The 25410-nt window shown below is 35.7% G+C and overlaps 1 protein-coding gene across 1 annotated transcript in view; it reads right to left on the bottom strand.

Moving 5' to 3' along the window:
* DPYD (dihydropyrimidine dehydrogenase) overlaps window positions 1-25410 on the bottom strand; it is a 318409-nt gene that overhangs the window by 209587 nt on the left and 83412 nt on the right. The window contains exons 4-7 of the mRNA XM_062497926.1: window positions 24312-24473; window positions 15074-15270; window positions 11125-11206; window positions 8637-8724 (exon numbers count right to left, since the gene is read on the bottom strand). Coding sequence (XP_062353910.1) covers window positions 8637-8724; window positions 11125-11206; window positions 15074-15270; window positions 24312-24473 — 529 coding nt within the window. The remainder of the gene's footprint in view (window positions 1-8636; window positions 8725-11124; window positions 11207-15073; window positions 15271-24311; window positions 24474-25410) is intronic.

The raw sequence follows: 25410 nt of genomic DNA, 5'->3' as shown, positions 1-25410 counted from the left end.
AATTTGCATAGTTAGTTATTTTTAATTTTATACTAAAAACAACCAGATGATTGCTCTATCTGAAAAGTACCAATTAGAATAATAAAAATACAACTTTCAAGTATCATGAGCATAAGCAAGTGGTTCAAAAGCCTGGACAACCTGCATATATGCAGAAGCAGAGACACAGCAGCACAAACATTTACATGTCAATTTAACCTTTAACAAGTTAACATAATGTTAATTTAACATCACCATTATCTTAAAGATTACCCATTACAGTGCACATGTACCAATTTTTTTCTCAGCTATTTGCTCCCTCTAAAAACGCCCACGGCATTAAAACTAAAGAAGGGCAGAGGATGTGCCTTCCCATGACGATGGAGGTTAGTGTACTGAACAATAAACTTACAAATGCTCTGGAAGAGGAAAACTTTTCAATGGATGTGTTGAGCTTGAAGGGAGGAGTGGGGGATTCCCTTGGGGACACACTGCAGGCCATTACAGGACTCAGAACGCACTCAGACTGTGAATCCCACCCAGAAACAGAATCACTAGTGGAGTGTGCTCCAAGTTAAATGAAACTGGTCTCAAGCCCTGCCAGGGTTTTCCCCCAAAATGAGGTAACTGCCTTCCATTGTATCAAACTGCTCCTAAACCAACAAAGGCCTGACTACTGAGCAATGATGAAAAGGGAAGCAGATGACTGGGAAGCACTGGGTCAGATGGAAGCCCTGAGCCCTGCCCACATCCAGCAGTGACTTCCAAGGCACCACTCTCATGAAGCAGAGAGGTAGCAGGGCAAGAAGATCTAAGGCAACCTCTAAAATTCTTTCAACATGTACTACAAATCCAGTTTTGTCTTAGTTTTGTCAATTCAACGCAAGAAGACACACCCCTTGTTGAGTGGGCAGTGAAAGGAATATTAATTCAGGAACATTTTATTTATGAGACAAATATGACAGGAAGACTGCCTAAAACTTTATTCATTAACACAAAAAAATTGTCATCTTCTCACCAATAATTGGCACCAAGTGAGATTGTGATACTCTATTAGTGTAAGATCTTTAAAAACAAAAAAAAATAAATGCAACAAGCCTGTATTTGTTAACCAGTGTTTTATCTTTTGCAAACAAGATGAAGGAAAGAAAGGAATTTCTAAACCTCTTATTTAGATTTTGCATTATGGCAGTCCTCCTATTGTAATAGGTAGAAAAACGTTTCAAAAAGTGACTGACTGCATTACACCCATATGGGACCACATATACTTTTCTTAGCAAAAAAAAGAGAGCTCAGTTAAAGTAAATTATATGGATCAACTCACAAACTGCACTTTAGGTTTTTCATCCTGTGTCTGAATATTAATGTGGAAATAAAAAGCTGGAAGCATAATAAATATAGGTACATCTAAAAGATAAAAGTAACTGAGTCATGAAGTGAAGTTTTGGAAACAAGAGGCAAGCAAGCAAAGCTCTTTTCTTTAGGTGTATAGCATTTGAGTGTGTAACATCAAAATAGGAGAATATACTATATAGCATCACCATTTTGCTTTTTTTTTTAAATACACTTCAAACATAAAAATGCTTTAAAATATATGCTTGAATAAAAAAAATGATAAATAATGTTAGATTACATAATCCATTAAAATATGAAAAAAACCCTACTCTTAAAGCAATAAGAATCAAATTAATTTTTTAATTATATTTAGATGAGCAGTTCTTTAGGCAAATTGTCCAGCACCATGGAAAAAGACAGGAGAGTGTTTTGTAAAACATGCACAGGAGAGATTGTTATGCTAAGTAGTGTTTTGGTAGGAAAGATAAGTAAGTAAGAGCACAAAAATCCGTGTGATTTACAAGTGAACATCATAAGGATGCCCAAGGACAGATTATTAGTATTTTTTTAAAGTGCCCTAAGACTATTAATAATAAATAAGCTGTTTTGTGACTCTTAGCCCTAAAAGCTTTCAACTGCCTAGTGCTTCCGATGTACATACAGGAATATTCCACCAATATCCAGAGCACTACCAAGTAATAAAATAAATAACAGCTTACTGCAAATGCCAATAGTAGAAAAAAAATGTCTGAAGCATAAAAATCCTTAGATTGATGTACATGGTTGGTCTCCAGGAAAGATGCTGCATCAGGAATAACAAGTTCAAATTCCTGCTATAGCATGTAAGAACAGGTTCTTTCCAAGAGTTCCTGTTTTAACAGAAATATTTAGTTTTTAGTAACAATGCTTTTTAGATTAAAGAGTAGCAGAAGATAATAAAAGAAAGACAAGTTTTGTATTAGAACCAATTGATTTTATAATTAATTTGGAATATTATTCACATGGGACATGAAACAAGAAACGTAGTGCTAAAGAAGAAGGTATTTATTCTCCAAGCTGTGAGCCACGAGCTAAGGCTCTCCAGGAGGCAGATTATAAAGAACTCCTAAACTTGACTGCACAGACTTGTGCAGACCTTCTTCCTTGGGACTTCAGGCAATTGCAGTTCAATGTGGAGTTTTGATCCTATTTTGTACAAAGTGCAGCACATGTATCACTGGCCTTCTCATGGAAATTTTGTTTAAAAAACATTTTGAAAATTTAATTTTAATATTAGCCAAGGTGTGCTGTAAGGCAACTATGAAATATTTTGAATTAGCTTTGCCCAGATCTTGCCATTGCTCTTCACCACTGCTTTTCTTGAAACTCAAAGTACTGTAACTTCATGACTCATCTCAATTATTTCATTCTCAATATTTCTAATACCAAAGGCCCACAGCTTTTTGCAGATACATGAATTTGAATATGTTGGTTTGCAACAATAAAATATAATTTAAAGTGTTTTCCCTGGTTCTGTAGCCTTTAGTATCTTCAAATGAATATGGATACCAATGCTTAAAAGGCCATTGTTGTCACCATTTAAAATCCTTGGTGAAAAGCACTTTGTTTGCAAGATGCTGAAAGTAACTTCCCTTGTTTACAAGGGACAATGAAATAAACCCAGAAACTAAGCCAGACACACATTTATTTTGACAACATCATTCTTTCCCGCACTACCTTCCAAGGTATTATTTTTTTTTCCCCTTAGTAGACTTTTGTCTAGTCTCTTGTCTTTTGGCTTTGGCTTCCTTGCAGCAAACCTATATAACCTATAAAGTGTCAAAATATTTATGAAATTATAAAATAATACAAAAAAATACAAAACCCTCCAGCAGCAGAGCTGTTGATCCCAAGAGCCTAAGGCTGCACAATGCCTGTCCTAAAGCTCTATCTTTCACCAAGGTGCACTGCCATTTACCACTGAGAAAAACAGATCTTCACCAAGGGGTCTAACAGCCTCCCACAACATCACCAACACCAAGGAACACAAAGCAATTCTGAAAAGCAACCAACTAATAGATAAATACTGGCTATGTTTTCAAATAACTCTGCCTCTAAACTCCTCCTTTGGAGGGGGTAAGCGAAATCGTAAGTGCAAAGAAAAAGAAAACTCAGAAATACAAGGTAAACCAAAACCAGAGAAGCAAGCAAATAAAAGTCTGTTCACAACCTGAAATGAGAACTATTTGGAACATGACATATTTCCTCCATAAATGTCTGTGCTGGCCATGGGCCTACGGGCCCCATATGCAGATTTCATGTCCTCCAAATTTAGTTTATGAATCAGGAGTACGATGCACAATTTTTTCCTATAGCACAAGCAAAATGAACATCTGTTCACTTTTTGCCATGTAGGTTTATATCTGCGTGGGTGGGTGTGAACAGAGCTCTTGATGTGTAATAGTCCTCCCATCTGCACACCAGGTGGCACTGCATAGTTAATCAGAAGATAATAACAGGCATGAGGAGATTACTTACTTTTTGGGGAAGAGAGAGTAAATCAATCTCACAGTTTGTTTTTTGGGTTTTTTTTTAAATAAGGTATATTAATGCTTATACTTTTAATTTCTTGTAGGTTTGTTTTATTTTTTTTCTTGGTGTGTAATTTCACTCCAATCAATGACATGATCTGATTATATCATTGTTTGAATGTTACGTTAATTAACTATGAATGACTGCAATTATGACAAAGGTTCATTCCACAAGGAATTTAATTTATTTTGGTTTTTTGCTTTTATGTACAGTTTTAACCCTTGTAAGTAGGATAAACTATTTGGAGTACATTCAAACAACAATCTGCTTAGATTTACTTGGTACACTCACCTAACCCACCATTTCACAGTATTTAAAAGACCTCTGAATACCCCTAGTCAGTAAAACTAACTTCAGAGCAATCCATCAGCAGAAGATAGAGAAGAAACAAGCAAGCTTCATTATTCAATGAGAAGTTAAGTAGGAAGTTAGTGCTGCAAGTTTAAATCTCCACACAATGAAGTTAAAGTGTTTAAGCAATTTCTGGGAAAGGGGGCTTTAGATTTATTTTTTTAAGTTTATCAAGTAAAACAATATTTGAGGATATCTTTTTATCTGAAATTCACCTAAGGAGAATGTAAATGTTATATAACAAAACCTATGTTACGATAAAATATTATAGAATAAGGACAGAGGTTTGTGTAAAAGTCGGCAGAAAATACATTTATGGTGATAGTATTTCTATGTAGTCGTTTGAACGTCACATAAAAAATGTCCTTAGATACTTTAAATATTTAGCTCATTCATTTTTATTCAATTAAGTAGTTCTATAAAGAAACTGTTTTGTACTTTCTCTTACAAAAAGGATATGAAATACTTTGTGGAGTCTTAAAAGACAAAATAACAGAATCCTGTTTTCCAAAGAATGCAGCTGAACTTCTAGAAGGATGAGTAATAAAAGCCTGGTATTTCTGCATTTGCTCTGATAGCCATGAGAGACACATACACACGGCTTTTTAAATTTTTTTCTTCTTTTTTACTGGTTAAAATCGTATTCCACTCTGAAAATCCATGAAGAGACACAGTACCACAGTGTTCAGACTGCTCTGTTCCCCATAGGACAGCCTTGGCTGCCTCCCTCTGCTGTCTCAGAGGACCACGTGCTCTCTCCTCCAGCCCCTCACCCCTTCATTGATTTCTCTTTTTGCTCTCAGCATGCTTATTCTCTGTTGCCCTGAGTCTCTACGGTGTTTTACAGAAGGCAGCAACTGATGCAAGACTTTTTTATTTTTTTTTAAGACTTTTTTTTTTTTAAAGCAAAATTTTCAAACTGATGTGTCAGTTCAGTTACAAATACTTCACAAACCTTATCAAAAAGCAGAGCTGATTCAAGGTGGAGTGCATTGAGTAATCTTTCAAATCAGGACAGGATGGGATTTTTTTCTATGCTTACTTTTAGATGTTAGTTTTAAAACTTTGAAAGGGTAATTGGGAGATTTAATTCCTGTTAATTAATGTTTTTGAGTAACAAAATAAACCCAGAAGTTTTGCTACTGGAAAAGAATTAGAATCCTAAGAAGAAAATTTTAAGGATTAATTCTTCACCTCTAATTCTTAATTAACATTTTTAATTGCCTGATGAAATAAGACCAAGTTTTGAAATTGCACCTACCTAAACAACAATGAAAAAATGAACTAAAAAAATACAGTAGAGATTGCAAGAATATCGTTCCTCCCATTTTTGAGCTGCTATCTTTTGATCCTATAAAAATTATCATGCATACCATTGTCTACTATAACTTTTGATGTAGTAAACAGATTCATGGACTACCCACTAATACCTAAGTTAGCTGCAATCTGAAATTGTGACTACTGGAGAAAAGCAGAAGCATGAAAACCAGAATCTCTTACATTGCCATTGCCCAGCTGGATCCTTACTGCTTATCCAGATAACTATGAAATCTTTTCCTAGGATTTAGTCTTTTCTAGTCCAACAAATGCCTTCATAACCCCGAATTCCACATCAGTCTTCACAGCCTAATTGGAAAGGTAAGATGGAGGTAAGGTGTGACTCACACTGGGACCCCAGAGGTTGTCCAAGGTTGGTGACACATGACACATACTGGCCACCTCCTTGTTTTCAAGTCTAGTACAAGGTGTTTTTCTCAACTCTGAACCAGTGACTAAATGTATTAGACCTACTGGCTGAAGTGCATCTTTTCTCTTAAGATAAACCATCATAGCTTCAATGCCTTGGTAAGCAAAGAATTGAAGCAAAGCACCCTTCTTTATTATTACTCATTTCAAGTAAGTCTGTTAACCTGTATGCTTTTGTGAACTTAGGAATTCTTTTCCTCTCATGTCAGAAACGCAGCAAATAGCTGATTTAACACCTGCCCAAACAGCTCTCACAAAAAGCCTTTGCTATTCATTTCTCTTCAATATGGTCACTCGCTAGAATGCTCAAACCTCAGTCAGTCACTGTGTTTTACCAGTGACAGAACCTGCAGTGGAGGGCACTTTCACAACCACACACAATATTCCCACAGGTAGCAGATTTTCCCTGATGCATAACTGTGTTTAAAATAAGTTTTCAAAGTTCTCTTTGCAACTCCACCTGCCCTCAAGGTAGCTGGTTATTCCCAAGTGCTCTTGTGTTTCATGAATCACGCATGGACTTTTGTACAATCCCAACCTCGAATTCCATCTCATTTGCAAGACTAAAGGTGTGCTCTTTAAAAATCACACTGCTGTGAAAAACTCCTCTCACACTGCACTCTTGCCTCATCAGGGATTTCATTTTCTTTTACACACTCATTTACTTCTTTTTCCACTAACAGGAAAAATTGAAAACTACCACATTTCTTTTCCATCAAGGTACAAATTCATTCAGAAGCAAATTACAACAAAAAAAATAAATCTTCTGTTTTATGTAAGTAGCTCCATCATTATTTTAGCCCTGTGATTCAGGGTAATGTTCAAATGTGGTATTTCATTGAATATGTTTGCTCAGTAGGCAAAGAACACAAAAAGGAATGCAGTTCAGACTCATTATGGAAAACCAGCTGTTGCTGAGAGCTTATAAATGCTCTATTGCATTAATATAATTAACTCCAGAAATATGCAACCCCTTAGCATGTCCTCCCCCTCTCACCACCAGCATGCAAGGCCATATTACTCTCCAGTGGCTTACACACTACTGCAAAAGTGACATGACAGGCAGACAAGGGGGCACAGAAAGGGCATCATAAATGCAAGGTAGCTTCCAACAACAAAACTTTGTAGGTACACATAATCCTTCATTAGTATTTATACCCTCTGTCTCCTAGTACAATCAATGAACACATGCTTTACAGGAGAATTATTCTTCACATACCTTCTCTTGTTTATTAAAATTCTGGCTGTGTCCCCTTATTTAGCATCTGTATGGCAAAATGTTGTCTGTAGATACATATATATATAAAAATGTATTTCTGACCAAAAATATTATTATATTAGAACAGCTTTATTAAGGTCAGAAAATAAATCCAGATACATAAACCAAACACTCCAGTTCTATGTGACGTGCTCAGTGGTCATTTTTGCTGATACTAAACTGAACCCTTGTTCTAAGCTTCTGAGTCAGAAATGCAGAGGAATCATGCCGATGCTAAAAAAAAAAGACTGAATTGTTTCCTAAGTGCTAGACTCGCAGAAAACAAATGTTTATGAATTAATTCCTCATTGGTGAGATTTCACAATGTGGTTTGAAAGACACAGATGAAAACAATAAAAAATGTAAGTCACACTATTTGTCTTGTATAGTTACATCAAAATATGATCCATCAGAATTCCTATACATGGAAGCTCTCTAACAATGTGAGGATTTAGGATTACATAAATCACAGCACTCTGTGCAATCCTTACATGACAGAATAGACCTGCAAAGCTTATTATACTGCATAACCAGATGGTAAACAACAGTTGTCGTTGTACTCAGAATTACATCTCTGTAATCAATAATAGGAATGAGGAACAGTTGGACAACTTGTTTCCTATTATGTTCACTTAGGCAACATCTAGATCAATAAAGAGCATTAAGCCTCATACCAACTGTAGACAATGCCTGCTCAACATGCCTATCATATGGCAGCAATGGGTCCAGCTGTACTTCAAAACAATTACAAATGGATAATAATTCTAATCTAACATTACAAAGTGATGATTCCAACAGCAGAGAGGTGCAGGACTTCTCTACTATATGAGAGAAGACAGACCTATGATGCCAGCTTCAGTATAAGTCAAAATCAGCTTATTTTGTTAACCCATTCCATCAGTACATTTCACTGCAGCCTATCTGAAGGATGTTACACTTTTTATATGGATGAAAGAAAAAAAGCAACCAAGCATATCATCACTGGCTTACATATAGACTCAGTAATTGTGTGGGTGTAGTAAGCTGTTCACAAAAATTGAAGACTAAACTTGTGTATCGCTCTAGGCCAATATGGCAATTAATTACAAGCAAATCTTCAGTTCATCCATTTTTGACTATCTAAACAAACAATAAATCAACCCAGTCAGCCACATTCACATCTTATTCAAGGATCTGTAATATAAATCTGAAAAGTTTTATTATCGTCTTAAGGCCACTAGTTTTAGCTTCCTGATTTTAAAATTTTTCTTATATTTCATACTTCCATAATTCATCAAATTAAAGCTTTCTCCCATCATGCTATTAACAAAGATACGAGTTCCAGTTAATTCCAGTTAATTGAAAGCAGTCCTTCAATTTCAGTATGACAAAACACAGGACTGTGAGCTCTTCTTACCTATCCCAATAAAGACTGCTTTATAGCCATCTTCTTTCAGGGTATGGAGTGTCATTCCATCCACTGCAAGGCCTTTCCTAAAAATTATCTGAAAGAATTAAAAACTGCTTGGTAAAAATTGTGATTGCAATGAAGCAGCACATTTTGCATGGTAAACTAACAAAGGTTTTCAAAATTATGAATGACGTAAGTTTTGATTTAGACTTGCAATTGTTAGTTCTAATTTAGACAAGAAACAGTGTACACAGTGCAGTAATTGGTGTTCATTTATTGAAAGAAGTAACTCACAGCAATCAAAACACACCTATAATCTATACTTGTTTCTGATCAATTACTTCTTACTTCCAAAAGCAAAAGCTGGATTTTTTTTCCAGAGCCATTCTCCAGCAGCAATTCTGCTCTGAGCAGCCACTGAGTACCTAGAGGAGCTGTAATAGTGTAAGACAGAGAATGGTGTTCTCTGTGTGCTCAGGCAACCAACAGTGGCAGTCCCTGTGCAGAGGTCATGCAACTGGAGATACACACACCTTTTGTTCAGCACTCCTAACCCCAAGGCCTTTGAGCACAAAAAGTGTGTGTGATTCCTCTTCTGATATTTCATACTTCTTCACATAGGTATGTATGTTTTTATCTTCACATCTTAGACTCTCTGAACTTGAATGCCTTCCCCCAGGTTTTTATATCACATGTGATTTTACTTTACAAAAAAAAAAAAATGCAGTGCTGTTGTATAAGCTCTGTACTTTGTGATCTTAACAGTTTAGCTTCAAGTCACTGTGTATCTTGTTTGTTATTCAATCTGCCTATATTTCATTTAATATACTTCTCAGGTTGGTGGGGGGAAAAGCTAGCAATAAAATACAATTTACACTATTTAAAACATTGTCTTTGGAGATTTAGTAGAAAATTTATCAAAGGTGAAAAAGCCAATGTACTATTGCAATCCTTAAAACGATACAGACTCCATCCCCTCTTGCAACAAAAGACATTCCATAAATTGTCATTGCATTTTATCCTGTTGTGAAAAAAAACACTATGTTATGAAAACCCAATTAAGGAATTTAAACAGCAATACTATTTTATGTGAGAATTCATAATACTTCTAGGGCCTAGTTCTGTAATCCTTATTCAGCTGACTAATTCTTACTAATTTCAGTGGAATTACTTGAATAAACAGCACTACTGAGCATTTACACAACACAGCACCTTCCACCACAGATTTGAAATGCTTTAAGTAAACACCAGAAAATATTTCCAGCTTAGAGAGGTATACAGCTAAGGTGCTTATTTAACCAGCTTGCCAAAGGGTCAATTGCAAACCAATGGCAGAGCTTTGAAGCAAATTTACAATGAGATTCTCTGCTGCACTCCAGAAGCACAGAGGTCAAGATGCCATGGTGGCTCCATCAGTGCATTCTGGAGACCCTGTCCTTACACAGAGCCCAGGGAACTGAGGCTGCCAGAGGACTCGCAGGCATCCATGCCCAGCAATTTTGTCTAAAGGTGTCTCAGTGCTCTGTTTTAACACCATCCCTAACTAAACCTCCATTCTGTCAGTCTTTTCAAGGGTTCCAAAGGGAACTTTAAAGTAGAGAAACAGTCCTGTAGCACTTTAAACCTTATCTTGCAACGTACCAGCATTTTTATAAAACTGGGGCAGGACAATATTCTCACTCAGGTCTTGGGACAACAGCCTACTGCTTTTACAAAAAGAATTAACATGGAAGATTCCAAGAAGAATGTCTTGCTTCACTGAAGGCTTTACTAACATGTTAAAAATAAAGTATCCCTCCCAGTACTCAAAAATTTGATCCAGTGATACAGTCTAAGTTTTTAACTTCTATCAAAATGTGCAGCAATTGCAAATACTATCTAAATCTTCAGCTCAAGTCCTAAATTACAATAAATCGTTGTTCCCATTATCTATAAACAGCACACATTTATTTAACAGAATAATGCATAACTATTGCTTTCCAAGAAGCTGAATAGACTGTTATTGTTCATAACAGATGATCATGTTAACACTTTAATTTGATGCATTTTGTTATAAAATTAACTTGGATACAAGACTGTATGATAAACCATTAAGAAAAAAAACTCAGGGAGAAGGGAAAAAAGAAGTATCAAATATGAATGGTTTAAGTAGTGCCAAACTTGCATGGAAAAGATTTGATTAAAAAAAAATCAAATCATTCCAATAGCTACATTGAACCCCTAAAGCAATTTAGGAATTTGTTTCTTACAGACAATTAATCACATGCAGGCATGCCAGATGAGAGCTATTGATTGCCCTTTTCCAAACTAGTGGCATTCAGACAGGAGACAGACAAATGCCCTGAGCAAGAGGAAGCATCTTCCTGCCTCTGTCTAGCACAGCTTTTAATCGTTCTTTACTAATGTGCATGACATTTTGCTGTTAATCTTTGGCAGAGTTCTTGTTCTTTTTTTTCCTTTGTACTATACATAGGCAGGACATATTTTTCATTACCTTCACTCCGAGATCCTTCATAAGCTTGGCTTCAAAATTCACTACATCATATGGCAAACGGAACTGGGGGATTTCAGACATACTGAAACAAATAAAAATGCTTGTAACTATTAGGAAAAGAGGATTTTAAAATTATTTATTATTATTATTATCATTATTATTATGAGCTAAAATACTTCTAATATACCTTACTTAATTTTGACATGTGAATGGAAATGTGCTGAAATGTGACTCCTGACTTTTTTTAATTGTTAGACTGACAAAAAAGCATTATTCATCCAGTGCTAAAAAATACAGACCAGAAAGGCAGCACCCTGAGGCCAACACTGCCCACTCTTGTAGGTGACTATTTAACATATGTTATGTTTGAGTTCTAAAGGATTTCAGCTCCATTCCTTTTGTTCACCAGAATACCTAACACTAAACTTAAGATACCATTTAAAAAAAAAGACCTCATGGCTCCTTAAAGCAAAGTGACATGGCAATCTTTCATTAAGCTATCCAATAGGAGAGTATCAAATTTCCCATACAATTTTTTTAAAATGCTATTTTGAGCTATGGTATTTAAAACTGTACCTCCAATTCTACTTCATAAATTTTTAATGATTTTCAGGATGGACAAACATTTTATCAGCTGCTGATTTCATGCCTGATTTTTGACTTAATGTTTATTAACTGGCATTTTTTCCTCCTCAGGAAGATTAGGAATGACATCTTCAAGTTCCCAGAATCCCAAATCCCAAATTTCCACAGAAAGGGAAAACTGCAGTGCCAGCATAGAATCGCAGTTTATATTTACTGACACAGATGACATAAATATATATTTATCTCCAGTGAAATGACATCTATATATGCCAGTTCAATATTCCTTCTGTAAAACACATTGCAGATAAACACAGTGAAGTTATATTTTAGATACTTTTGCTCAATGAAGATAAAAACCTAAAAATGCAGAAAAGCAAAGGCTTCTCCCCAGATACTTCTAAGCTTCAAACGGTCTAATCTGTTTTCAAATTAATGAATCTGCAATATCCATAACAAAGCACAGGCACAAGAGATTCACTGCAGCTTATTTTACATACTGATATTGACCACACCACCTTTAGCATCTAACTTTGACAGGCCAGAAGAGTTTTATTTCTTTTAAGTTCCATGAACTTTAATTATATTGATAAGAAAATTGTGTTCTTATTTCTAATACTGCCCTTTTCCCACCGTTCTTGACCAGTGTGCAATGAAAAGTGCTGTAAATATCAGATATAATGAATTTGTCAATACAACTTTCACAGGTCATGCTAAATAAAGGTGTCTGAGGCAGAAACTAACGTATCAATATGATTCTGCAACAGAGATTCGATAAAGAAATCTAATCAAAAAAAGGGAAAGTTCAATTTTCCAGGCCACCTATGTATGTGTTGCAGGTCTGTCATTTCCACCACATGTCCCAGAACAGCACTGGTGGTGTTACATCACAGTCAGAATTTGTAAACACTTTTTTTTGCTCCTATTAAACACTTACTTAGTTTTATGCTGTGAGGTATACCCACATGCATGAATATTAATTAAGAAAATAGGCTTTTTTATGAAAGTCAACTATACATCAATAATTCTGATGCAATTTCTTTCATCAGCAGCAGATGGTCTCTGACTGCTATAATGGAGAGACAGGAAAAGGAAATGGGGAAGAGATGGAGGAGGGATGCAGTGGATGCAAAGTGTCCCACAAATTCTCGTCGACCTCAAATCTGACCCAAGTCAGAGGTGCTTGGACAGGAGCTTGGTGTTTCTCAGCAACCTCAAATTACTGTTGCTCAATGACAACTCTTTGGCCTGGTGAGAGAAGTATTTTGGTACATTGTAAAGCAGTGGCACAGATAGGAGCAAACATAGTAAAGCTTGTTCATGGTCTCTAAGCAAGAGCACGGTGTGCTCATGCCTGCTCTACTAGAAAGCATAAATTTTACACAAGTGGTGAAATGTAGGAAAACCTCCCCATAAATATGAGAAATCCAGAGATGTTCAGAGAAGCATGGATTTATGTTATAGTTAAATATCCCACCACAGGAATTTCAATCACTAGACACCCTTCTAGTGTCACAATATTATGAAAATTAGCTATGATGCAATAAACATCCTGATTAAAAACAACTAGAAAAAACTTTAAGAAGGCAAAACCACTGCCATTATAAACAGCTGATTCCAAACATAAAATTGATTTGGTCTTCTTAGTAATTTGCAATAGTTTATGAAGCCTTGAAAACACACCCATCAATAACCTAAAGTTGTTAAAAGACGTGCTGCAAAAATTTAGAAATGCAATAATGGATGACTGCTGCCACAGGCCAGCCCCTGCTTCTGTTTCAAGATTAAAATAGGGACAAAAAGGAATTGTTGCCCTTAAACCACACATGACCATTTCTACACTGAATGGAAGTAAAATTTGACCTTGATTGATACATATTAAGACTCAAGAGAAAGAAATGCATTTTAAAATACACTCCTCGACCATTAAGAATACAAACAGAACTGGCAAAACTCTGAGTAAGGCTTTTTGCATTAGGAGAAACAACAGGTAAAACATTATTTTAAACTCAATTTAAACCACTAAGAACTTATGATCACACTGCTTCAAGTCACAAGCACATACTAAGCAAATGTAGCATTGTACTACAGCACTGAAGCAGCTGCAGGAAGTCCTGCATTGTATTGCCAAATCCAACCTGTTACCAAAAAGAGCCTTTTTGTTAAAAACTTTTATTAATTCTGAGTACTTTACAGCATGAAAACTGATTTTAATCTGGTGTTTATGAAAATGTGCTACTGAACAGGTAAATAGCTACTTCCCATACTAAATTTGCAATCCTCTATGGTAACCTGTTCAAGTAAAACAGCTTCACAGTTAAATGCCTATGGATTAACACATTGGCAATTAGGCAGAATAATTCTGAACCTCACTGGCCAAAACACAAGTAATCAGTTCAACTTCTCCAGAACTGACTCTCTTTCTTGCAGAGCACTGAATAAGTATTTGACTTTATGATATTATGGATCAAATTCATTAACTGTATCAACTCTACTGATCTCAGTGATGACACATCAAGAAATATAAGTGCATCACCCTTCTTTCTATCTCTGTTCCATTGCATTTTTTATTTTTTAAACATATTGTGTGAGTGTATTTTGTACTCTTGCACATCTTACATTGTAGAATTTAATATTTGAATTTGAATAGCTTGGTATCCACTAGTTAGTGTCTGAATTACTTTATACACAGGATAGATTTGAACACAGACATTACTAGAGTGGCAAAAATTAATTTTCTAGTGTAGAGGACTGACAACATGCAAATATTAGCCAAAGGTTTACCATAGAGGAAAACTGCAAACGTACATGCCTTTATGTGTTTGTAACTTTTTGAAGGTTGAGAACTGCAGGGGGTTTATTTCACCCATATGGTATGGTCTGCTAAAGCTGAATCCATGATTGCCACTGTCACCTGTATTTGCACAAGGTAGTCCAGGAAAGCATTTTAAACCTAAGACTCTCCATGAAATTAATGTCTGTCTAAAACATCTTAAACATTCTTTCACTAGGGTTACAGGTACTTCATCTTGTTTTAAAAGTTTTGGATAAGGGAAAATGGCTCCTGACACAATGTTCTAGTTTGTTAATTTGATAATAACAACTTCACCCTGGAATTTAACAGGTCATATGAAGAGCCAACAGGAGGTAGCCACCAGATTTTCAGTTAAAGCTTGCCTGTAACTGTACCTCTTTTAACATGGGTGATCAATTATTTAAATAAAAAGTTACTTTTACAGATCTGAAATATTCTATTCTCTTCCTTTGCTAAAAGTCAAAGGATCACATACAAACTATGCATGTAGAACAGTTTTCACTATGCTTTCTACAGTAATTGGAAACAGTGCTTTGTTGTCTTTTTTATTACCTTAAACCCCCAAGGTACTCCTGCTTTTCAAATATTGTGATGTTTGAATAGCCCAGTCGAGCCAAAAAGGAAGCACAACTTAAACTTGCAGGTCCTGCACCAAGAAGAGCTATCTTCACCTGATATGCTTCAGGCATATCTTCCAGAGGAGGTAAGGAAGGATTTCTGATCTGAGGAATATTCATGGCTTTGAAAACCTGAAAAGCAACACCATCAACAGGTTAAATACTTTACATACCCTCCTTAAATTTTATTATGACTCACACAATGGAAACGTGTGCTAGTACTGTCACATAGCTGATATATTATAACAAATTCACAATATTATAAAGGTTTCAAATTACATTATCTGTGCATTTGTGAGGCATGTTGTATTTGCAGGATTTGGTCCTACTATGGATCTTTTTGTCTTAAAAATCTCTGCAGTCAGATTTTTCACTACTGTAAATTTTACAGAGAAGACAGAGCCAGACTACCAGTAACAGAATAGGAATGCAAAGTCAGCCAGATGGCAGAGAATCTCTGCAATGCCAAAAATTTTCCCGGCAAACAAATTATTCTTACTAGTAGAAAAATACCTCTGCAAGTAATGCAAAGGATTATAGTGCCAGCAAAGGGGCTTTGCTTCTTCAAGAGACAACCTGCACAATCCTGGAGAAGTCACTTATAGCTTGAATTTTAGAGCTGGTGACAAACTTTAGGTGGGTTTGAAACTTATTTTAGGAATCATGCTTAGTTTTCAGTGCTATATTTTCATTGGTAACCCATGCTTTAGATACCTCCTCTTTGAAAAATTTTATAGGACTTTATTATTGGTTTGTATCTACCTTATTTAATTTGTAGTCCCATTTTTAATTGGGATTCCAAATACTGCAGACACACCTGAAAGTTAGACTATTACCTCTATGCCCCAATTATTCATTCACTTGCATAATGGTGATGATCTGCTCCAGTCTGTCCTGACTAGTAAAAATAATTTGCAACAAGCTCTGCCCACTTTTGTGCATTTCTACAGCACCCAATGCAATAGGCTGCTAACCTGGTTGTAATGTCACACAGTTTTTCAGATTTGGGTTAAATCAGTTCTTTACTCAGGTATACAGGTAAGAGGTGAAGGCAGAAATATTCTGCATTCCCCAAGCTAAACTACACTCTCCTCTGCACATATATAAATTGTAGGGAAAGGAATCGAGTCTCTATCTTGTATGATCTACAAAAGGAAAAAGAATAGACTTACAGCCTTAGAGGCTACTAAACATTAGAAGCATGGAAGAGCACAGATACTTCTTTTTACTTTAAGCATTAGGGGAAAAATGTTTAACTCAAGCACTATATACTTGTAGCAGACAAAAGAATTCGAGTGCATTGCATGGGGATTCTCAGTCATACCACAAACACCATCAATGCAGCATCTCAAAAACTTCCAGCAGATCACACTGTTCCCCATCTATGTCAATGCAGAGCTATGCTCCCTAAGTACTAATTAGTCCTCTAAAATGCATACACTGTCATTTGTCTTAATAAATATCATATTTAAAGTATTTAGAACCTTACCAACAGTTTTTACTTTCCTTAGAACTCAAGAAGCAAAGGGTTTTCAAGTTAAACTTTGGCAATTCCACTCATGATTAGAATTTTTCATTTATATTTTGAATCAATGTTCATTTTCTTCATGTGCACTTGAGCACTCATGCTAGGTAAACCAATGATTAGTTCCTTCCCTCTCTAAAATTTCTGTGTCAAACTCCCCCAGTCTTTGCAAATTGACACAGCGGTTTAAAAAAGTGCATGAAGCAAGAGACAGATAATTGTTTTAAAGAAAGAATCATTAAAACATGACAATTCATACAATATGGGAAAGTTTAAAGTGGTTATTAATGGACTTCACAGGCTGAAAAGCCCATATTGTACTGTGAAACTAGACTATGAAAATCAAATTGCAATGATATTTCTAAAAGAAATTGCTTGAATTATACCAAATTTTCATTAGTCTCATGTAGTTATTTAAGAAGGCTATTCAGTAACAAAAATTATATAACTTGCATATTTAATGTGTATACTGAACACTCTGAATATGCATATGCTTAACAAATTCACTTTATTGTTAACATAACTATTTTTATATGTATCATTGAATAGTCATACCCACCAAATAAATGTTACACTGAAGTTCCACACTACTGTGGTGCACTGTTAAGCTTCAGAAACCAAGCACTCACGCAGAAAATCCTAGGAGTTCAGGCTGAATGGTCAACTTTAATTCTGCCTATTTGCAAACAGGGTAAAACTGTCTTTATACAGCACAGCCAGCTTGTGTGGCAGTATCTTGCCATCTGGAATTCAGTGGCAGTTTTGCATATTAAGGCTGGCAGGGTAACTGTGTGAAAATAGCAACCTGCTTTAATGCAATTCAAAGGATTTTTACTCACCTCATGGTGAAGTTTCCCTATACTGCAAGTCATTTAATTAAATAACACTGAATTCCTCTGTATAAATCCTTTGGTGGCCAAAGATGAGTAACTGGCAAGCAACTGTTCAGTTGCAACATCACATTCAACTGTCCCTTCTGCTTCTAATCTCTTCAGACTATGTTCAGGAAGCAGGTAAATTTTAATACAAATACTTTTCTTTCCACTTTTCCTTCAGAAACATGATTCCTTTCTTGATTGGTGTTTGGATGGAGTTTTTCCTTTGTATTGTAGCATTTTTTAACCAAGACCCATTCAGGAAAATGAGACCAAATGATGAATTTTAAAGCAGAGTCTCTCAGTGAAAAGCCTCAATCATCATCTTCATGTCTGCCTTTTCTTCTGGCTCTCTCTCATACACAGTCAGAAGAGATTAGATAGATTGATAATAGACATTAATAACAATAGGCATTTATTCTTCAACTTTTTATCTAATACAACACAATTACCTTTACTTCACTGTCTAGGGCCTATTCAAATTAAACCCACATTGATTCTGTCCACTCCTTATGCCTCATGTCTATTAGGGTCTCCAACAGGATAGCTCAGCTTATAAAACATGGAGACTTAGTCCACAAGTGAGATCCAACTGGACCAAACCAAAACAGCTAATCTATTCTGCTAAACTCCAACAACTGAAAAAAAAAATTCTCTCTTGATTCACACATTTATAATATATTATAGTTCTCCTATTGGCATCACTTCACTGTGTAAAAGTGTGAGTGCATTTGCTCAGTGATCTCTACAGCATGGTTCTCTATACTAAGAAATCTAACAATTTGTTGTATGCTCTGTTGTAAATAAAGCATCCTTTCACTGCAAAGGGGTTGGTTCGTGTTCCAAAACATTCACCAAAGAGCATAATTCCAAAATACATAGAAATAACATATAACATGAGTTTGTACTCAGGTTCCACAATATGTCCTGCTTGAGCAAACTACAGTAGTTTCAATTGCTGAGCAACTGATTCCAGTCTAAATTCCTGCAAACTTTTAGCCAACTCATTTTAGCTGCTTTTGAGAATGCAGATAGGGAAAAGCTTCTTGTTAGCCTCATGCAATAAAGTTCTGGCTCTTTTCTTCACTGCACCACTTTTGTATTAGCACATTTTGATGAAAAAATGTGACATTTGGCAAAGAGTAGCAGGTGATGCAGAGAAATGTATTTTCCTAATCAGATGAAAACAGTTTTATGGCATAGTAAGCATGATTTAAATGAGTCTAAAACATTTTAAACCATTAAAATGGGCTAGAGATATTCTGAATTTTTACCTCAAATTTTATACAATTTAAAATAAAATAACTAATTTCGATCAATGTGGCACTTAGAGCTATGGTTTAGGTGAAAAGGTGCTGTTTGATCAAAGGTTGGACGTGATGATTTTGGAGATCTCTTCCAACCTTAACGACTCCATAATCCCTGGCAGTGTTCAAGGCCAGGTTGGAGTGGTCTTTGAGCAACCTGGTCTAGTGAAAGGTTGTCCTTACGCATGGCAGGGGAGTTGGAACTAGATGATCTTTAAACTCCTTTCCAACACAAGCCATTCTTCTATTCCATGATTGCTTAAAATAGTTTTTGGACTATGACAATGTATTAAATAAAACAGTAAACAGATTGAAAGTTTAATCTCAGAGTTAAAATGTGAAAAACCTTTGTCTAATCCTACAAAACAAAACTATCAAAACATACATACTTTGTTTATCCAAGATACACACAGAAGGACACATTTCAGAAGAACAAACAGAAGGACAATTTAGCTTTTTAGCTATTTTTTTTGACTTGATAACTAAATCTTTTATATTCTTCAGATATAATGTTTGGTTCCATGCTTAAAAGGCTCTAGAAGTTTATCAGTAAGGTTTACAGTTAAACATCCTTCACTAAGGCAGGAGATACCAAACAGCTTCTGACATAGGCATTAGAATCTAGCTGGGATTCATTTTAGTGTGAAACATATCAGTATACTCTGAATTGTTATCACATTTTACTACTGCACAGACAGTAAAATACAGACAATGAAATCAGGAACATTTAGGAACTGGTTTTATTAGTTTCACACTTTTCCACTGGTTTCCATGGATATTTATCTGTAGGCTGGTTTACATTAATATGGGACAGTTGAATATTTAAAGAAGAAAATAATATTCTGCACCTATTTTAATGCAAAACACAGCAAATTGCATGTACAGTAATTTTCCTGAAGTTGTCTAATTACATGATCACCTAATTAATTCCATTTAATTGCCGTGGTTAGCATAGGATGTTACATTAAGTGTTTTTTTCCACAGACATGTGCCAGTTATGAAACCTCAGTCTTTCCTCCACAATTTAAGAGCTAAAGTTGCAATACTTTATGGAAGTAGGTGAGTGCTTACAAAACTAGGGTGTAAAACAGCTTATTAAAGACATTTTAAACCTCCACTATTCTAGTCCTAAGATATCCCCTGGATCTATGACATTGCAGAGTCCAAATTTCAATGTTTCATTAATTCCACCACTAAGCAGACTTAGCAATATTCATGCAAATGCCTTTGAAAACAAAATGCTGAACATCTGTAAAACAAGCTGTAGAGAAGTTTATCTAACTTGCTGAAGTTATACATATCAGCAAATCTTTCAGTATTGGCCAGAGAAATCAGAAGTCCTCAGGTTCACCCAATGCATCTATTGTAGAAAGCTACACCATCCCCTTCAGACAAACCTGAAATTTTATTTTTTATTATAATGGATTTCAGCATGACTTAAAGGATAAAATTACCTAAAGACGTATTAAAATGAATACTGACAAAGGGCTTTTTCTCTTTGCCCTGCTGCCTTAGCTCCCCAGAACAACCCTCTTGCAGATGCAGCTAATGTACCCGTGCCCGTGATGATGCCCATCCTGGTGGCTCAAGGCCATCCAGCTGCAGGAGTGGCAGCCCCATGAGAACCACCTTCTCCTGACATCTGCACTACAGACTGAGCAGAGCTGTCCATTTGCAACTCAAAGAGGAACCCTAACCCAAGGGCACAGTGTGCCACTCCATGGCAATCCCTCAGGGTTTATTTCTTCCTTGACTGTGGTGAGTTGGGGGAGACGGGAGGATCAGCACTCCTCACCAGAGTACTCCTTCCAGCACAGATACTCTGCTGAGATGTCCCTAGGTGAGAAGCAGGTAAACTCATACAATCCCTCTTTTTGGAAAAACACGTATCAAATTTCCTTTTCCAATTTCTTTCTGCTGCAGCAGCAGTCAGAATGTATCTGCAAAGAGGAACAAATCACCACAACCGTAGCTGGCACAAGAGCCACAGTACTAAATGAGCTAGTGTTTACATCTAGTATGCAGAGATTAGAATAATATCTTTTCTATTTAGCCTGTGCTGCACGATTCTGAATGATTGAACAGAAACAGAAAAGAACCTTTACATTCAATGAAGTCTATCCAAAAACGTAATAAATGTGGGGTTTCTTACTAATACTACAGCAGATAAGGTAATAGACCTCAGTCCTTTTTACTACAAGCTTGCAAACTTGTACTTGAATTACCAGTGATTTTAGATCATTTTGGGAGTGACAGCCATATACCTCATGCTTATATGTATTGTCACTGCAACCTCAGTATATTTTCATTGAATTTGTGTTCAAAGAATGGATGTTTCCTGATTCTGAAGTACTTGGGCAAAGGAGACCAATAAAGACATTAATATAATTCTGACCTGTGCAGTAGCAGGTGTAACCTGAGCCTGACACTCGTCATTTATAATAGTGAGATTTACACCATGTTATTCTCTAGATGCAACAGTTACCATGGTAACTGCATCCCAGTATACACATTCTACATCACAAATACAAACGGACATTTCCTTTTTTCCACTCAAACATTTAATTGTCAAAATTCACATTTTCTCGTGCTGGATTACAATTCACTTTGAGAACGAGCCAGACATAGTTACAAAACTATATGAAAGGGCAGAAGGAAAATGCAGGCAGCATAAGGTGCCATTTTTTTTTTACTGATCTACCGTATGCAAGACAAATATTTTACAATTAGGGAGCTTTATCTGCAGTATGAACAGATGATCAGTCATTGTTCAGAAGCACAAACGGGCACACATCATACCCATATATTTTCTATTTGAAATCCAGAGTCCTGCTTTACCACAATTTTATCTATTATCTCAGCTAGCAGTTGTGCCCTTTTATTATTGCTCACTCTCATAATGCATCAAGTGTATGATCCTCAGACTAATTCCAAGGGAAAAAAAAGCCTAAAACTGGTTCCATGCACAATGGAGTTTTTAGTAAATAAGCCCCTGTGGGAAAAATATTACACCATGCATGAGAATCATCATGCAGCTCTCATTGACACTAACACACGTTGCATGGCTAAATTACACAATTTGCTAAGTTACATGTACAGGTAAAGCTGTGAACACTCTATCTGGGCCAATTCTCTTATGAAAAGTAGTACCATACAATTTTCTTCAATATTATAATCTATATTTTTTTAATGATTCTTATTTGGAAGCAGTCGTACCATTATATTTTTTCAAGTACACCTACTTCCACAGTAAAATTTAACTGAAAAGTAAAAAAGTACTAAGTGAATAAGTGACTGCCTATTATTACTAATTAAGAGTGCTACAATACATACAAATTCTGTTAAACAGCAGTAAACCTAAAACTTATTAATAAGAATTTTTACATTATTTTACATTTTTATATACTAGATGTATAGAAGTATAGGTGGTACTATGAAAATACTAAGGATAATAAAATTTTCTTAAATGTTCTTTTTGTTGGAGTGCCATATAGAACTATATAACAATTTTATTCTGTTAGAGCTCCTGAAGCTAACACAATTTTAAACAAACTTGAAACATTAGGAGCAAAGCCACTCAAAACTATTCATCCTCTGCAGTTTTCGTATCAATCATTGTGCTAGCACTGAGCTTTTTTTAATAGATTTCTAAAGATTTTTGAAGAAAAATGGCAGATATTTAGCATTATCTATCAAGCCATAATTCCTCTCTATTAATCATAGAATAAGGGCTTAAAGAAGACACAAATCAAATTATAACAGATATTACTTGCATTTGGTTCCTAAACAGTAATATTTCACCATCGTATTTATGATCTACTTGACAACTGTTTAATCTTTTTTGTTCTGTTGGTTGGTTTGGGGTTTTTATCTTTGGTTTTGTGGGGAGTTTAAGCAAAAAGAAGTCTTCTGCTTTGCAACAAATAATAGCTTTTTATATATACAGAATAAAAGCCACTAGAAGAAAAGTTAATGAAACTGCATCTTGACTAATAGAGCTCAACTATTCAACATACACATAGAACCAACACGGTTCAGTGTCTCTAGTCTCATCCTGTAAATGAGAACTTTGGATTCCTACACTTGTGTGTTTAAATCTCAAGAAAAATCAAGTGGCTAGCTACTTAGACAACAGAGAGGAGAGAAGATTCAGCAACAGCCAGCAGAAAAGTTTATCAGGTACTCCAGAAGATTGAAAAGTCTCCTGGAGAGAAGAAAGGAGGGATACAAACAGATAAAAGGAGAACAGCAGCAGCAGGTAGTAATATTTGTTCATCAAATCACGACCCATGTTCATTGAGAAGAGGGTGCGAAGTCTCTGCATGACACCAGAGGAAAATACTGGTCCTACAGACATAATCTGTTACTTCCAGATTGATTTGCATTTCTATTTTGGTGTGTCCTACAGAGATGGCTTTTTTCCTGGGCTTTGCAAAGTTGACTGGAACTTCATTTCATGTTTGTAAATAAGATCAGCCAAATGGCTCATGATACAAAACAGGGATATGGACATTAGTCAAGGACTGTACAGATAGAAATGTGCAATCTTAACACACAAATATGCTGGTTTTGATATAGCCACAACACCCTCACTTTTACAGAGACCATAATAATAATAATTTGTAGCCAATGTTACTTCAGACAGATAGATGAGGTACCATCTGAGACCTCGAGTTAGGTAGAAATTCTCCATGCTCACAAAAGAAGTTAACAAATGAGTAGTTGCCTCTGTCCTTCTTCAGATGGAAATTGCAGCATTGAAACTACATAATCACAAGCAACGCACAAGAAGCTCAACAAAAACCCAAGCGAAGAATTTCTCATGTGAAGCAGCAAGTAACAGCCTTTGCTTCAGTAGCCAAAACGTGCACCTACCTTTATGAACAAGTAAATTTACACATATACGCTGTGAATCTGTACCTATATAAATAAATACATATGGATATATACTTTAGGTCAATCTCAAACTATGTATTTACTTAGGTTTGGAAAAACAGGACAATAAAATGAAAAAATCATCTGATGCTTTCCTTTGTCTCAAAGCCAGTGTAAACGTACATTAATTCTGCTATAGGATTTACCCTATGCCCAGAGCAGTTCTACATCTCTGTAATATGCACTTACAGATACAGCTGCACTTGATCTTTTCCCCTATGCAGCCTACTTGAGTTACATCCACAACTTCACCCGAGATAAATCTTTCATTATAAAAGAAATTGTCTCAACTACCAGTATGTCTGAAGAATCATCCTGTTCGCAAATAATGTTCCTTATGTTTCTACAATATACTGCATTATGAAAGCATTTCTAAGTATTCAAATGTGCTGTAAGAAAAATGATAATTATTTCAGCTTTCTACACCTTTATTTTATTAGTATCAACTTAAAAAAAAATTCATTAACAAAGGCAACCACAGGCAATACTCAATAGTACATAGAATTTAAGATATTTTCAAGTCCTACCTACCTCAGTAGCAAACTGTTGCAATCCACCAATATTAATTGGTCCTTCCTCAGTGGCATACAAATTGCAGCCACCAACACAGAGATCCGATGTTGGACACACCATTCCACATGTCAGGCCAAGTGGATTGTCAGAAAGAATCATTTTGGCAGCTCCATAGTAGTTCTGGAGGAAAAAGAGAAAGGAAGAAGGAATAAAAATGAGAGTCATGTACCAACGAAGCAAAAATTCAAACCTTCAAGTGACAATTTTGTAGTACAATAATTTACAAATATATATGTTAAATAACACTGACATTACTTAAATGTACTAATACGCTATGCAAAATTCTATTAAAGACACTGAGAAGAAAGGCAGCAACAATTATGGATTATGCAAAGGTAAGCTCTTGCTTTTTAGCTTGCAAAATGATTAAAAGCATCTTCAGTCTGAAGTGGTTGTAGGATTTTTAGTAGCTTAACAAATCTTTCTTCTAAAACTACAACTGCTGCATTATGTATTTGAAAATATTCTCTCCATTTCTAGGTCAATTGGGCAGTAGCTGAGTTGCAACCCTTGTGACAGGTATGACCAGAAAGTGTTGGTTATGTTGCCAGTTCCTTATGACTCAGGAATAAAAATTTTATTTAACACATTTCTGCACACCATCTCTGTGGATATTCCTGTCCTTCACACCAGAGCAGCAGTGCAAATTTTCCCAGACACGTGATGAGAAGATTTTCCATGTAGCCACCTGCAGACATTGCACTACTGAACTCTTTTTTTGAACTCTTTTTTTTTCTCAACACACACCTATCAGGGCAAACATTTATCCTGTCTCCTTAAATTATAAACCAGGGAACCGATCAAAGATGTTGCCTACAATTCACAACTTCAAAGATTCTCAATATTCAGTGGACTTCTTCAGAAAAGGAACAGTCACCAGATATATGAGAAACTAGCAAGAATTCCTTCCATAATAAAAATCTAAGGAATGGACTTCAGCAAGTTCCCAGTGTCTCATGCTGTGAGAAAACAACCTCTGGTGTTTTTTTCAGCTGGATAATTGTCTTAAGAGGAAGAATCAGAGGAAATGCCAGGAGTGACCTAAAGTGTCATTTAA

The sequence above is a fragment of the Cinclus cinclus genome, chromosome 8 (assembly GCF_963662255.1).
Source record: "Cinclus cinclus chromosome 8, bCinCin1.1, whole genome shotgun sequence".
Taxonomy (NCBI): domain Eukaryota; kingdom Metazoa; phylum Chordata; class Aves; order Passeriformes; family Cinclidae; genus Cinclus; species Cinclus cinclus.
Note: the sequence above shows the minus strand (reverse complement) of the source record. Positions and strands in the feature narration are given on the sequence as shown.